The following is a 16014-nucleotide window of genomic DNA, read 5'->3' on the forward strand; positions in this document are numbered from 1 at the left end:
CTTAACTGATGATGCACTTTAAGTAAAAAAAAGTATATTTTATTGACTTTATTTCTCAGAATTGATTATATCTCACAATAGCCAGTATTTCTTGACAATTGTATCAGTCACAAATGTAGTGTGCGTGTATATGTATACATAGATAATAGTAATTGACTAATTTATTAATAATTAGTAATTACAATGCAAATAATTTACAAACACAAGGCTTGGACCATGATGATATCAGAGAAAGTTGTCAGGTAACATTCTCCTCTCTCTTGATAACATTAGTCAATCACAAGCCAGAACCAAACAGCACGAAGTAAAGGTAAAGCTCATGATTACAATTTCAAGGAAGACGTGGAAAGACCCTCCAAGCAAAATTACTATAAAGCACAGATATGGAGCGTAGATCTCGCTGACCGTTGTCCAAGAATGAATTCATCTGTTAATATATGTTGAGTGAGGGAGTATTCTTAATTTCTTTCAGTTTTATTGTGTTACTGTAACATTTCTACATGCTAATCTGAATTAAACTCTCTGCTATTACAGTATTTTCACAGTATTTTTACAGAATTGGTTTTGCAAAAAAAGGAACCTTGTTGCAAATGAGCTATTTTATTGTTTTTGACCTCTGTGTGTCACTAAAACAAATATGAACTTAATTAAACATTTGTTTTGACCCTTTCTCATTGACGGTTAAAGGACACATAAAAACCTACTAACTGTTCAAATTGGGCTAGTTTTGAATAGTAATTGGACAGTTGCCAAAGCATTGCTGAGATGATGGTTGCTTACTGGAAACAGGGGCGCCCCCAAGGGGTGGCCAGGGGTCGCCACGGCCACCCCTGTATAAACTCTGGCCACCCCTGCGGCCACCCCTAGGATTATTTACAGTGGGTCCTATTAATTTAAATGCAGAATGTAAATTCACAATAGTTTAAGAAGTGAAAAAAAAGTGCAGCACCTGCTGCAGCCACAGTTTTGCGTCTCTGAGCACAGGGCCGGCCCGCGGTATAGGCGGTATAGGCAAATGCTAAGGGCGCCACTCATCCATAGGGGCGCCAGAATGAGTGAACCAGTGATTTTTTTCTTTTTTTTACATATATATTTTTTTTTTATAATAGGCTACTATTTAAAAACCATTAATTCGAAATACTACCAAATAAAGCAAAAAAAAAAAAAAAAGTCCGGCTATTGAATCTTCCCCTATCCATCGAGTGCTTGAAGTGCGTCAGAAACAGAGCGCGCGCGATCAGTTGTTGGTAATGTGTTGTGTAGCGTGCCCGACGCCGCATCCAATGTAGACAGCACTGCTTTTGTTAACACACAGCTCGTAGAAACGGGCCTGGCAGCTCGCGCCAGTTCTAGACACGGTGAAAGTTTCCTGATTGTGACGGAAGGCCGAATTTACATGACACATTAATAAATGAGCATAGTCTGCGATAGATGCAGTGCCAAAAAGAAGAGAAGAGGATAAAGACAGAGGTAAAGAGATGTAGTGAAAGAACAATTTATTGCATAGGAGTAAGATACTATAATTTCATGGCAGTTATTTTTACCTTAAACTTAATGTTAGCAGTTGTTCTGAGTTCTGAGTCCCCAGACTGTGATTTTGTACAATCATGTCAGTTTTAAGACGCATTTTTTATTATCACTTTTTTATTAATGTTTTACTCTACAGTTGTGCAGGGGATACAGTACAAGCCAAAAGTTTGGAAACATTACTATTTTTAATGTTTTTGAAAGAAGTTTCTTCTGCTCATCAAGCCTGCATTTATTTGATCAAAAATACAGAAAAAAATGTAATATTGTGATATATTATTACAATTTAAAATAATTTGTTTTCAATTTATTATACTTTAAAGTATCATTTATTTCTGTGATGCAAAGCTGAATTTTCAGCATCATTACTCCATTCTTCAGTGTCACATGTGACATCCGGTCTATCACATGATCCTTTAGAAATCATTCTAATATTCTGTTTTATTATGAGTGTTGGAAACAGTTCTGCTGTAATGTGTGTGTGTGTGTGTGTGTGTGTGTATATATATATATATATATATATATATATATATATATATATATATATGCTAAATCATGAACACAATGACAGGGTGAAATGGGCTGTGATGCATGGGGCGCCAGGTAAAATCTTTCCTAGGGCAGCAAATTGGTCAGGGCCGGCCCTGTCTGAGCAACATTAAAGTGTTTCGTTCCTGAATGAATCAACCGTTTAAATGATTCGGTTCAATCGCAATGACTCACTTATTAACAGTGACTCGCTGCCACCTATTGACGGTTTTAATTTCACATTTAATGGAACCTTTTCATTTTTTAAATAATTTCAAACATCAGTTTTCAATGTTTTATCTTTAAAATATCAAAACATCATTTATTCATTTGTAACTGCAGGTTAAAGTATTCCATGTTCCACGGAGCTGCATTAAACAGTGTGTAAAAACATCTGAATAGCACTTCAGATGCAGCTTCTTTTTTATCTGCATTGCAAAGATCAATTTTGTTGAAACTGATTGCATTTGCTTGGTAACAGCCCAAATGCAAGTATTTGACCTAAAATATGGTGCACACTTTTAGAAACAATGGTGTAAAGGTAAAAAAAAAAAACTCAGGTGTCAGCACAATTAAAAATAAGATATCAGCACAATAACACTCAGCAAAATAGTGTAATTATCGTTATCGATAAAATCCTAGAACTCACAGAGATATAACTTTTTGTCTATATTTTTCTTTATTTTAATGTGCCACCCCCAAAATTTACTGTGGCCTCATTTGGCCACCCCTGTTAACATTTTCTGGGGGCGCCACTGACTGGAAAGGCAGAAATAGAAGGCACTGGCAGTGTGTTCTATGCATTGATTGTGCAATGTTTCTTTTTGAACACAAGGAGGTGGTGTTAGTGTTAGTCCAAGCTAAATATTAACTGAACTACTGAGAACCTGAGTGTTTATAGTGCCAGTGTTTCAGTGTCTAGTGAAACAGAGTTACTGGTAGATAGAGGAGTGTAAGTAACATTTTTAAAAAGGTGAAATTGGCACAGGGAAGCCCTTCCTTGATTGAATGGGTTAACTTTTTTCAGGTTAATATTGCATTAGTAACTGATTTTTCTCCTAATATATTTAAGTAATTTTTCATGTACTTCAAGCCCTAAATATAATCACCTCCGCTCATATGAACACTCTTTATTAAATCATCTTTATGCTTTGGCACACCTTGATTTCTCTCATTGTTAAGTCACAAAATTACATGATTAGCCAGTTTTATTATGATGTCGGATACATTGTGAACATTTCCAGTTAAATGCTACTGTTCACTACGAAGACTTAGAAACATTCCATTCTAATCTGTAATATGCCTTGGAGCGAAGCAAAGACCAACATTCACAGAATGAGAAAATATGAAAAAAGTAACTCAACCCAAAACTGGCTGAACTCCAAAAATAAGTGGCCAGACAGGAAGATCCATAATGGAAACAGTTGAGAGGCCAATGGAAACCCTAAAGGAGTTACAGAAGCTTACTGTAAAAATCTATACATCTAACGTTCTTTCTGTTCTTTCTATTGTTGGTTCTATTTTATGTTCTGTATATCTGTCTGGATTTGCTCATGGGTGTTTTGGTGAAACAGACAACAAAAGGCTCATTATGTGTTCAGTTATACACTTGTTTAACTGTAATTGATTTTGTAATATCTGTATTTTAATCATTATAGTGGGCTCTGTGTTCAAAAATGTGGACGGTTCTTAGTCAAATACATGATTTTGTGCTGTAACACAATGGTATGTGCTAAAACCAAAGGAGGTCAATACATTGTATTTGTACTGTATATGCAACTGATCGAGGACTAAGTTGATGTTTGAACACACTAACTAAATAGCCTGACTTGCTCAAAGGCCATCTGTTACTCATAGCGCAAGGTCTGGTGATAATGTAAGGTGTGGCAAATGAGCTTATCACTTCAACATTTCCCGCTGAACACCAATGACACACAAAAAACATGCCCAGGTCACATTTCATTCCGAAATGAAAAGCATTTTTGCTTTGACCCACTGTGCTGAAAACATTCTAGACTGTGATCGGTGGACCTTTATATTCAGTATGACTATCAGGTGATGGGGGAGGCCTACACACTCTTACTAGGACATCGGGACCCTGAGAACATAGAGAGCTTATTGTTAACCCCCCACCCCCTTGGACGGGACGTCATAATCAGCAGTTAGGGCGAGAGATTTCGACCAGTGCACTGTGCTAGTTTGCTAACAAAATATGTTCGCTCAGTTATCAAAGACTTGCTCATTTTGAGTTTGTTCCAAGAGACTCTGTAAAATCGTTTTGTCAGGCAGCTTAAACAAGTGTGTTATGTAGTTATAACTTAGTTTTGCTCAAGTCAAACATTTTAGATCATGTGACTGTATCAACCTGACTACATTAAATAGCAGCCAAACACATTTTTAAGGGATACCTGTTTGTTTTTGCTTTTGATGAATTAGAAATGATGAAAATGTAATTGTTACATATTCAGTCATTTTAATTTCTTTATATTCATTGTGAGCAGGCAAAACAGAGAATAACACTCAACATCTTTTAGAAAGGCAATGCTGTTACTATAAACAATATTGTGTATATACAATAATGTGTATATATAGTGACAAAAGCATGAAGGACACATTATACTCTCAAACAGGTGTAAAGACACAACTTATACTCATGCTTTCTATTTTAGTTAGTACATGATATTGCTTCTGAAGCAGAGTTGTTTTCCACTCATTTTTCTTGCTTGAACATTGATTTTTGTTTAGAGTTTGGAACCTAATGGCGACATAAAACATCTGAAAAACCCACTTATACAAGTTCAAATGACTCGTTTTGTTCAAAGAATGTCTGTTTCTTTGTTTTGACAAGCTGATAAGCTTTCCGGGAGATGCTGTTGAGATGAGTGGTGGGTGGCAGATCTGGTTTGCGAATGGGGTGCAGGTTTTTCTCTCTCTTTTTTTTCTTCTTTTTTCAGGTAAAAGGTAAGAGTGTTCAGTGTTCACCTCACCTGCACCTCCACAAAAACAGTAGACTTTTTATTTGCATACATGCTTGTTGTTTCCCTAAAATAGGTGCTTGTGTACCTCAAAAATTCTGCCTGAAACTTATTTTTACAGTTTTTTTAAGTCTTTATTTTTTCAGTTTTTACACTATACAACTACACTACCTGTGAGGTTTGTATTGCTTTGATCTGAAGGACCACGTGTGATTTCCGTGAAAGAGCGACACAGAATTTAGCAGAACTGGTTCAAGGGGCCTCCAGCTCCAACTTGCAAATATTTCCTCCCGTGTAATAAAGTCAGGGAAAGTCTGTTTATATTTAAGATCTGCTTTAAGGAACTTAACATTATTTCCGGCATTCCAGGGCCAAACATGCTTCTGTAGTGGAGAACTTGACCTCAATTACTATCTAAACATTGAGCTACAGCGTCATGAAATCTATTCAAGACAGGACAGGAAAAATGACAGGACAACAGTGAATCTTTTTTGTAGGTGAGCCAGTGGTGGTTTAAGAAGGCTATACACATCGAGTCATTTGTCCAGTGTTTTTACATCACTAATTCAGTTAACCATTAGATAATGTGTCCACAGTATTTATAAACCATAAGATAAATAATAATTAAATATTTTTCAATTCATTTTTTAAAAATTGTTCATTTAAATTAATTAATTAACCAATGCACCCATGTTTTTTTTATAGAATCTAAATAAAAGGTGTCTAGATGTTGTTTTTATGTTATATTTTAAGCTATGCATCTGTATAATAATCATAAATAGTGTTCTGAACTCTAACACAGATAACTGAGGAAGAATACTGACAAGCAAATAGTGTTTATGACTGCGGCTTTCCTTTACTTTTAATTCTACGCATATGACCTTTAACTTAGTCTTTATATTCCATATGTGTCACAATCATAGAAATACGGATGTAATTTAGATGTATGATATTTCGTTTTATGACTGTTAGCCTTGAGAGGTAGGGCTAGTTTGGCAGGGTAGAGCAGATCTACATGTTTGCAATGGCTCAACAGTTTATCAGATCAGTCATGCCTTTTTTGTCGCATTATTATTGTTTCCCCGCATGAATGATAAGCAGGTAAATGATGAAGTTTTTTCTAAACTTGTGGTGCAAAACAGTTTGTTATGGGCGTAGACTGCACTTGACCACGCCCCCGATTGTGCAACTCTTAAATCACACCACCGAATTCCGAACACGTCACGAAGCCCCGCCCATTCTACACATCCATTCAACACAACACAAATATCTGGGTTCACCACTTCTAAAGTATACATTTCCCCTCAACGTCAAATGAACACGAGTCCATCTGCTTTTAAAGACCTATTTATTTAAATCAAACATCCACAATAAAAGCCTGACCTTCACAACGAACAGAACAGTGAGGGGCTTTAAGCAGCTCATTGAAAGACTATGGAGAGCTCATTAACATTTTTACTGGCTGTTACTTTCTTCTGTTCTGTTCAAACAGGTGAGTAAACCACTTGACGTCTCTTTAGGAATCTTTAATGATCATAATTATTTTTAACCATCATTAAATTAGTATTTAAATCAATTTTAACCCATACAGAGATTGTTTTCAATATCTTGCACATGTTAAGTGACATTCAGATAACATCTGACAACATTACGCTTACTTTATATGAGATTTGTGAGCGATAGTAATTTTAATAGTGGCTAATCTGGTCTATAAAATTGAAGAAACTGAAAAAAAGGAAAATAAAAGTTATGTTTATGTAGTCAGTGAGTGTATATGAATAGTCTGCATGAATTAATCCATTACAAAATACAATATTTCACTTTATGCATGACGTTAACTTAATTCCTGCTTTTTGGCTCCTATAATGTTTATAGAAATATATACTGGTTGTTTTATTAAGCCTATGTGTTATTATTACTTTCTACAGAATTCAAACCATTATATCGTTCGCTTCTTTTTTGCTCAACTCGAATAAATTTTCCAACTTCACTAAGCAGGACCATGAGCAGGACAAATCATAGTAATGCCTTACAGTAACCACATGTGTCTATACTGTCCATGTCTACTCTGCTATAGGGGCCTCATTCCATAGTATCTTCGCACACATGCCTTTCCCATCATTTGCAGTGTATGATGTCACAAAGATAGTAGTAGTAGATTCATGGCATGAGGAACTAACTGGCATCCCATGCAAACCTATTTTCAACCAAAAAGATGCATTACTCATCTTCAAGGATAAGAACAATTAAGGTTTAAAGGAGACTCAATTTCTATGATTATGATGTTTGGTATCTCAGTGTTGGTTTGGCAAGTTGGAGTCTTGTTGTATTGGTTCTGGTGTAGATGCAAAGTTTGCAAAGGAATACTTAACAGCACTGCAAAAAAAAAAAACAGTAGAAAATGCATTGAAACACATTAAAACCATATAGACCATTACTGGAGGATGCGTAGCTTTGTTTGGGTGTGATTGTAGTTACATGGTCATAGATAGGCTTATATCTCTATATTATTCTTAGAAATCATTCGTTCATGGAGCTGTTTGGACTATGTGCTACATAAAATTAATCTGATAGTTCAGTATAAAAATAACCGCAATTTGACTTTAGGTTGAGTAAAGTGAAACAGGTTTTACTATGTAGGAAAATATGTACCAGGACATGTTTCACCCCAAAATATATGCATTATAATAACTGCTGTTGGTGATAACAGCAATCCTTAATAGCCTCTAAGTTAGGCTTTTTCATTGTGTGAACTTAAATTTCTAATTTCTTTCAAAATGTTTATTAACTTATTTAATTTTAGTGTGAAATGTAATCTATTCCTGGTAAAACATCCTATTCAAGGCAAAACATTACATTTGAATTAATCGATGAAACCAGAAAAAAAAAAAATGCCCAGGCATAAGAGATGTATGATGTCAACCCAAGGTCACAAACAGTTTTATATCAATGGAAGGATTGTCTTTAAATACTGATAAGACCTGTCGACATTTACATTTGAGTAATCATTAATCATTTTATGTTCACATTTGCATTATAAGATCGAATGATCCAACTCTGAATTCTGATTGGATGCTCCAAACTGCAAGGTGTTGTAAAACGTTCGTCCACTTCTGCTTGAATAACACTGGATGGTTAGGGAGAATGTCTTTAGGTATCTGTGATTGATTATCAATTTAAAGGTTTTTTAATTAAAATTCGGCCATTGCTGCTTCCACCCAGTGTCAAGAGCATGTGTCTTTTTGATTGTGTATGACGTGCCATCATTTTAAAATGGTGATGGAGCTGACTTTAAGATCGTTGGAGTCATGTTTCTCAGAGCTAGAAGACCTCCCCTTACTGGAATTGACACCCATACAGGCTCTTTTAGATTACAAAGCAGGAAAAACTTGATGGCATCTTTGTCCATACATGTCACAGTCAGTTAATCATACCTAGTTGGACCAGGATAACATAGTTACCAATGTTAGCACTAGATTGTGTACAGTGATATGCTACGATGTTAAGCCTAAGTAAGATTATAAGGTGAAAAGCAAAAGTATTCAATCAGTTCTCGATCTCTACTTTAGCTTATTATCTCTGTGACCTTCAATGACTAAAATAACATGTGTTGAATAATGTGTCACTTATGTGAAGCACAACTTATGTCTCCATCTGACAGGTGTTTTCACTTGTGAACCACGGCAATATCAGTGTGGCAATGGAAAGTGTATCACATCAAGATGGGTATGTGATGAAACTGATGACTGTGGTGACGGCACTGATGAACTTCCTGCGGCCTGCTGTAAGTGTCCGATAAGTCAGCTGTCCCGAAGAGAAAGTATGTTGGTGTAACATTGATGATGCTAGGTGCAAATGATTTAATCCATAGAGGAAAAATCTACAATCTTATTGGAAGGTGAAAGAAATGTATACCTTTTTCATTTTTGTGGTCACGGGTTAAAAAAATGAGTTCCCTAAACTGCCATAAAGGAGTTGGCTGTGAGTTTTAAATAAGCTATCACTGATATTAAAATTCATTATTTTGAGCATTTGAATTTTTTTTTTTTTTGAGATGCATTTTACATTTAAGAGTGTTATTACATTTTTAGCGGTGTAAACTGAGTGTAAAAAGGTACTATAAATGTAAAAATATGCATGCACAATTAAATATCCAATATTACCCAGCAGCAAAAAAGATTTGCTCCTAATTGATGTGATTATATTGAACACCCCTAGCTAGGCACCACTCATATTCTCTTCAGAAAATGATAAAATCTTATTTTTCCCTCTCTTTTCAGTGGCCAAGACCTGCAGACCCAGTGAATTCAGCTGTGGTGGGCGACTCAACCATTGTGTGCCAAAGAGCTGGAAGTGTGATGGCAAAGCAGACTGTGAGAACGGTGCAGATGAGGAAGGCTGTGGTGAGTGACATCTTGAAGTCATGTGTATCTTCATGATGCTGCCAGTGTACATGTATGTTTAAAATCTCCATCACCACGTATAGCTCCTCGGCAGTGTCGGGATGGTGAGTTCAGCTGCAGCAACAGCCAGTGTGTGAGCGCTGCGTTTGTGTGTGATGATGAGAGAGACTGTGATGACGGCAGTGATGAAGTCTCCTGTCCACCCATCACGTGTGGCTCCAGCTCCTTCAAGTGCAATAACACACAGTGTGTGCCTCGACTGTGGATCTGTGATGGTGATGCTGACTGTGCCGATGGCTCAGACGAATCGCCTCAGAAATGTGGTGCAGGGACGACTACACCTACCAAAAACCCATGCTCCTCTATGGAATTCCACTGCGGCAGTGGGGAATGCATACACAGTAGCTGGAAATGTGACGGGGGAGAAGATTGCTTGGATCACTCGGATGAGAAAAACTGCTGTAAGAAATAAGACTTGTTGATGTTACATACATTTGCCAGTTTATTCTGCTATTCTTAAGGGAATGTTCCAGGTTCAATACAATACGGGTCGAACTCAATACAGATAATCTTTGCAAGGTACACACAAGGATACCAGGAAGACTCATTCTTTGCATAGCAGTACTACGATTGAAAGATGATAAAGACAACTTCACAGTTCACATTTAATATAGAAGGATACATGTACACATGTAAATAGAAAAAACTAAATTCACATTTCTACTTTTAAGCCATCAGATATGTCTTGCCCCTTAAAGCTTCCATTATAAATGCATCACTGGATTTTTTTTCCCAGTGATAATCTTTGTTTGTCCACACTGAATGCAAAATCAAAAAATGCAATTTCTAATGTACAGTTAGTGGGAGCAGGATTATGGACCAATGAGCTTTCATGTGGGCGGGGCTACACAACAGAAATAGAAACCAAGCAATCAATAAATTGGAAGCTCGTTGAGGTCACAGCAGATATTGTTTTGCTTCTCACTTTGTAACAATGTAACCTTAAAAGCATCAGTTGCCATTTTATCCTCAAGACATAATGAACTATTGTTTTTTTCCCATATGAACAGCCTTGCCCACATGCCGACCGGATGAGTTCCAATGTGGTGACGGATCTTGCATCCACGGCAGCCGGCAGTGCAACCACGTATATGACTGCAGAGATTTGAGTGATGAGCTGGGTTGTGTTAATGGTGAACCATACAAATTATGCTTTTTACACAAAACTGATATGCAAAATATATGCTTTAAGTATTATTCAGATGTGTCTTACTTATATTTCTCCTTTCTGATTTTCAGCAACACATTGTGAGCCACCACACAGGTTTAAGTGCCGCAGTGGTGAATGCATCAGCATGGAAAAAGTTTGCAACAAGCAACGGGACTGTAGGGATTGGTCCGACGAGCCATTACGAGAATGTGGTAAGTAAAAATAGCATTCAAGGAGGTGCATTGCCTAGAAATTCATCTAAAAGCCAACCTGTGGTACAGTATGTGATTTTCAAATTCACAGATTCTAACGAGTGTGTTTACAACAACGGGGGTTGCTCTCATATCTGTAATGACCTAAAGATTGGTTACGAGTGCCTGTGTCCTACTGGCTTCCGATTGGTGGATAAAAGAAAATGTGCAGGTAAGAAACTGACATTGGTTCCCATACTGAATCATCAGGAAATCTGGTCATAGTACGCTTCACAGACCTTGATGCAGATCCAGTTCAAAGAATCATTTCATTTGGACCTTAAACTCATTTGCTTTTTCTGAGCTGGAAATAAGGTTAGAGTTGGTTCAGTCAGTCCATGCTGTTTCTGCAAGTCAACTGAGTGGTGTTACAGACACCATTAATCATTTAACTTCAAACCCACTTTTTTTATTTGATTTCTTCAGACATTGATGAGTGCGCCAACCCAGACACCTGCAGCCAAATATGTGTCAACCAGTTGGGAAGTTACAAGTGTGAGTGTGAAGATGGCTACCAGATGGACCCAGCCAGCAAGGCTTGCAAAGCTACTGGTACAACTTGTAAACGTCCAAATAGTCATTTCCCATAGTTGCATACTGACAAATTCATACTTACAAACATGGTTTCTACAGGAACCATCGCCTACCTATTTTTCACCAATCGCCATGAGGTAAGGAAGATGACCCTGGATCGTAGCGAGTATACACGTGTCATTCCCAACCTAAAGAACGCTGTGGCACTGGATATAAATGTTGCTTCCAGGGAGATCTACTGGTCAGATTTATCCCTCAAAAAGATATACAGGTAAAGAATGGATCTTTGGACTCATGGTCAGTCTTGGGTCTCTGACGATCATTTGCTTGTTACCTAACAGACAAGTGCCTGGTGTCATATTTTGTCTTTCTTTCCCAGAGCACCAATGGATACAGCAGATAACGCCTCCCAACACAGTGTTGTGATTGGCAGTGATTTACATGCACCTGAGGGTATCGCTGTCGACTGGATCCACGGAAACATCTACTGGACGGACAGTATCAAAAAGACCATCTCTGTAGCAACAGCGGACGGAAGCAGACGCAAGACTCTCTTCAAAGAAAACCTAGCCAAGCCGCGTGCTATTGTGGTCGATCCAATTAAGAAGTATGTCAAGTCCCAGAAACTCTAAAAAGTCTAGATAAACTATGTAAGCAAGTGGTTTCCTTTATTAAATCTTCTCCAATTTATTGTAGCTTCATGTTCTGGACTGATTGGGGCACACCAGCTAAGATCGAGAAAGGTGGTCTTAATGGAGGGGACCGTCATGCCCTAGTTACAGATAACATTATCTGGCCCAACGGAATAACCCTTGGTATGACCTTTTCCATTTCCGCTTACATGTACAAGTTGTAAACTTTGGTCTGACCCATATTCTTGTCTTGTCCCATGCCTAGACCTTTTGAACCGGCGTCTGTACTGGGTTGACTCCAAATTACACACACTCTCCAGCATCAGCATTCAGGGAGATGGTCGGCATACTCTGATCATTGACCAGGGCAAGCTTGCCCACCCTGTGGGTCTCACTGTTTTTGAGGTAACACTTTCATACTCCTTTCAAACATGCTGACCTTGTTTAGGAGGTTACCTGAATTCTCACTCAAGAATTCTCCATTGTCATTTTTAGGAGACAGTGTTTTGGACAGATGTGAGCAATAGTGCAATTCTAAGTGCAAATCGTATGACTGGAAAAGACATCACGAAAGTGGCCGAACACCTCTCATCCCCAGAGGACATTGTCTTGTATCACAACCTCAAGCAACCGAGTGGTATGTTGACCATTATATAGCCTTCCATTCAGCTGTACCTTCCCAGCCACCATTCAGCAAATTGATTTTCCATCCAAAATGTGTATTTCTGAACATATTCTGAATGTTTTTTCCAGGAATCAACTGGTGCAGGGTCAACAACGGTGGCTGTGATTTCCTGTGCCTGGCTGCCCCTCAAATCAATAGATTCTCACCCAAGTACACTTGTGCCTGTCCAGACAACATGATGTTGGCCAGAGACATGCGAAAATGTGTTAAAGGCAAGTCAGATTTAGTACTTGTTGTCAGAACATGGACATTAATGTTATTCCTGCTGATTTCTACATCTAGTGTTTGTGTTTTTATTTTGAACAGCTGTAGTCACACCAGCACCTCCTGCCAGGCCTGAAATAGTTACAACTGGTCGTCCTCAAGTACCTTCAAAGACAACACCAAAACCTGCTGGCCCTTCCACAACCAATGCACAACCTTCATCTACTCCTGCTCCTGTGATCCCTAACCGACCCACTCAAGCTGCCCCAATCAAGCATTCCCAAACCACAATTAAACTCCCTTTATCCAACCAGACAGGTATGTCATGCCTTATTCACCCATATACCTTATTCTTCATCTCTCTCAGTCTTCTCCTTTTCTCAAACAAATTTAACAAACCCTAGCCCCAACCCTAATCTCAAAACCAAATCTCCTGAATCCTTAAAGATGATCTTACAGTTTTACTGAAATGTGTGAAATCCGTTTTACAAGTTATCTTGATTTCTCCTTAGATGACCACTACAGTATTGTTAAAGCTGTGTCTGAATCATCATCTTCCACACCGTTGGCCTTGTACATTTTGCTTCCTCTCGGTGAGTGCTTCAATGATCATGCTTAAAAAAAATCAATGTAAAAGCAATGTAAAAGCTAGGGAGCGTTTTAAGACATTATTTAGATGAACACAAAGGCTATTCCAAGAGATCACCAACATAATAAAGTCACAATCTAACATAAGTAGCAACAGATCTTTTTTTCTCTACATATTATGATGTACATCCAACTACCGTAAAGGATCAAATGTAGGCAGGTTCTGTTTATTAGTTGTTGTTTGTAGCTTAGCAACATGCTAACAGCAAGCTCTATTAAAATAATTCTTCAACAGTTATCACTTCTGTTCAATTTTCTATTCAGTTGCTACAAAACTCCCATTCTAATTTAAATGTTTCATCTTTTTAAAGCAATCCTATGTTTGGCTGTGGGTGCTGTGCTGTTCTGGAGAAAATGGCGTCAGAAAAATACTAACAGCATTCACTTTGACAACCCAGTTTATCAAAAGACTACAGAGGACCAGGTGCATCTATGCAGAAACGGCAGTTCTGATGACTATTTTTACCCACCGGTACAATATGCTTTATTAAAAAAATATACATACAACGACATATTCATGTTATCCATATTAGCCTCAGCTAATGGCTTAAAGCACTGTTAACTTTATAGGTTAATTAATTAAGACTTCTTAGACTCCTGTCTGGTATATTAGGTAATTACCATGACTAATAATTATTGTCTTATTTTGCTTTCACAGAGACAGATTGTGAGTGTAAATGATGAAATATGATGACATTGCAGTCCATGCCAAAACTGACAACGTTTCAAGACAAGAGCCATATTTGAAGTCTTCCGTACTTTGAGGTCACCTCTGGAGTAAAACAACATCTGGGGAACAGTGGAAATACAAACCGCCCTTTTACAGGAGGCAGTTCTCGCAAAAAATAAAAAACTATCTAGAACTGACGGTTGACGCGAAAAACAACAACAACAACCTCAGCTTATCAAGGCTGCTTAGCATTTCACTTTATATAAATTATACAAAAAATTATGAATATAGACCTATTTTAACAGCACTTAAAAGTCAAGGTACTTGGATAAGTTATTGTACATATTGTATCTATTTTAAAAAAATATTATTATATTATTTAAGGTTTTTTTTTTTTTTTTGCAGGGATCAAAAAACATTGCATGCTATTTTTCCAAAACATTTGTGTAATTTTATTCATAGGTTAATTAAAGTTTCTTTCCATTTAAATTTAGACAAAAACGGATCATTTACTATCATGAGCTGTGCAGAGTTGGTTTCGCTAATGTTTTATGCCATTGTTTACATCATTTGCTGTCATCAAGTTCTTATTTCTGTGCCAAAATGGTCAATGTAACTTCTGAAACTGGAAGTTCATGATAAAAACACTTTGTCCAACAGCAGCTTGATATGTGGCTGCTTTCTCATATGCAGTATTGATATTGAGGTTACTTTTTTCACTATTATAAAGTTCATTATTATATCAGCCGATGATTCCAGTGGCTTTTCTATGATTTTACTGCAGTGTAAATGTGGGTGATTCATGCCAAAAACTATTCAGGGAGTCCAATGTCCTTCATTTTTATTACAAACATACTGTAATCAAGGTTTTACATTCTCGATCTGAATGTGTAAATAATGTATGTAAATATGTTTATTATTGCATATTTAGGTTTTGTATTTTTTTACGTATGCAGTATTGTATATAAAGAAATGTTTATTTATTTTTTTTTTATCTAAATCTTCGGTTGATAATTGCCTTCATTGTGTAGCATGTCAGTTGTTCATTTGTTAATAATTGAAAATATGTTTCTGTACATTCTGATTAATTAATCAATCTAGTAATGCATTTCCTGAAAAGCCATTCACAACTGTTCTTGACCTGTGTGTAATCCTAACTTGAAATAAACTCTCTGAAGATTTCACTTGACTGTAGTTTTGTCTGTCATGACACAAACATCATTAGCTTTTCCAGGGCTATTCTTTAATATTAATCCAAACAAAATCCGATAGTCCAGTATAGTTTCGAGCTGCAACACATGAAACCACTCATAGCTTCAGTAAAATGAAGTTAGAATAAAAAACACCAGCCCTATGAGGCTCAGTTTCAGCAGATGAGAAGATCAGTGGTTCATTTCTTTTCCCAGAGATCTGCTGAATGTATTCCTTCATATGGCGCACATGAGGCCCAAGCTGAAAGTGACTTCTGCAAAATACCAGCATCACAAAGGCAGCTGTAAATGTAAACCTTAAAGCCTTATATTATATGTGACTGCATGTGCTTATAAATAAGACCACTTTGGAGTGGCCCATAAAACCCCAAAGGAACGTCAGTAAAGCCATGACTTCTGGAATTCTAGGAAAAGAGGTGATTTCCAGGAAAGTTAATTCTAGAAAAAGCTCACATATCAGTTTTCAAAACACTCTCGTCCCACAGGATGACTCCATGATGTACCGCCATCCTGGGAAAAGTGGGCTATGGATTAGT

The 16014-nt window shown here is 37.2% G+C and overlaps 1 protein-coding gene across 1 annotated transcript; it reads left to right on the top strand.

Moving 5' to 3' along the window:
- Nucleotides 1–6305: 6305 nt before the first annotated feature.
- Nucleotides 6306–15451, top strand: LOC132148874 (low-density lipoprotein receptor-like). Its single transcript, XM_059557632.1, has 18 exons — nucleotides 6306–6522; nucleotides 8692–8814; nucleotides 9311–9433; nucleotides 9517–9894; nucleotides 10504–10626; nucleotides 10733–10855; nucleotides 10947–11066; nucleotides 11321–11446; nucleotides 11528–11699; nucleotides 11808–12035; nucleotides 12125–12243; nucleotides 12326–12465; nucleotides 12556–12697; nucleotides 12814–12957; nucleotides 13052–13267; nucleotides 13462–13542; nucleotides 13909–14069; nucleotides 14256–15451. The coding sequence occupies exons 1-18, from the start codon at nucleotides 6465–6467 to the stop codon at nucleotides 14286–14288; spliced, it is 2610 nt and encodes an 869-aa protein (XP_059413615.1). The 5' UTR covers nucleotides 6306–6464; the 3' UTR covers nucleotides 14289–15451.
- Nucleotides 15452–16014: the final 563 nt, after the last annotated feature.

This window comes from Carassius carassius, chromosome 9 (genome assembly GCF_963082965.1).
Source record: "Carassius carassius chromosome 9, fCarCar2.1, whole genome shotgun sequence".
Classification (NCBI taxonomy): Eukaryota; Metazoa; Chordata; class Actinopteri; order Cypriniformes; family Cyprinidae; genus Carassius; species Carassius carassius.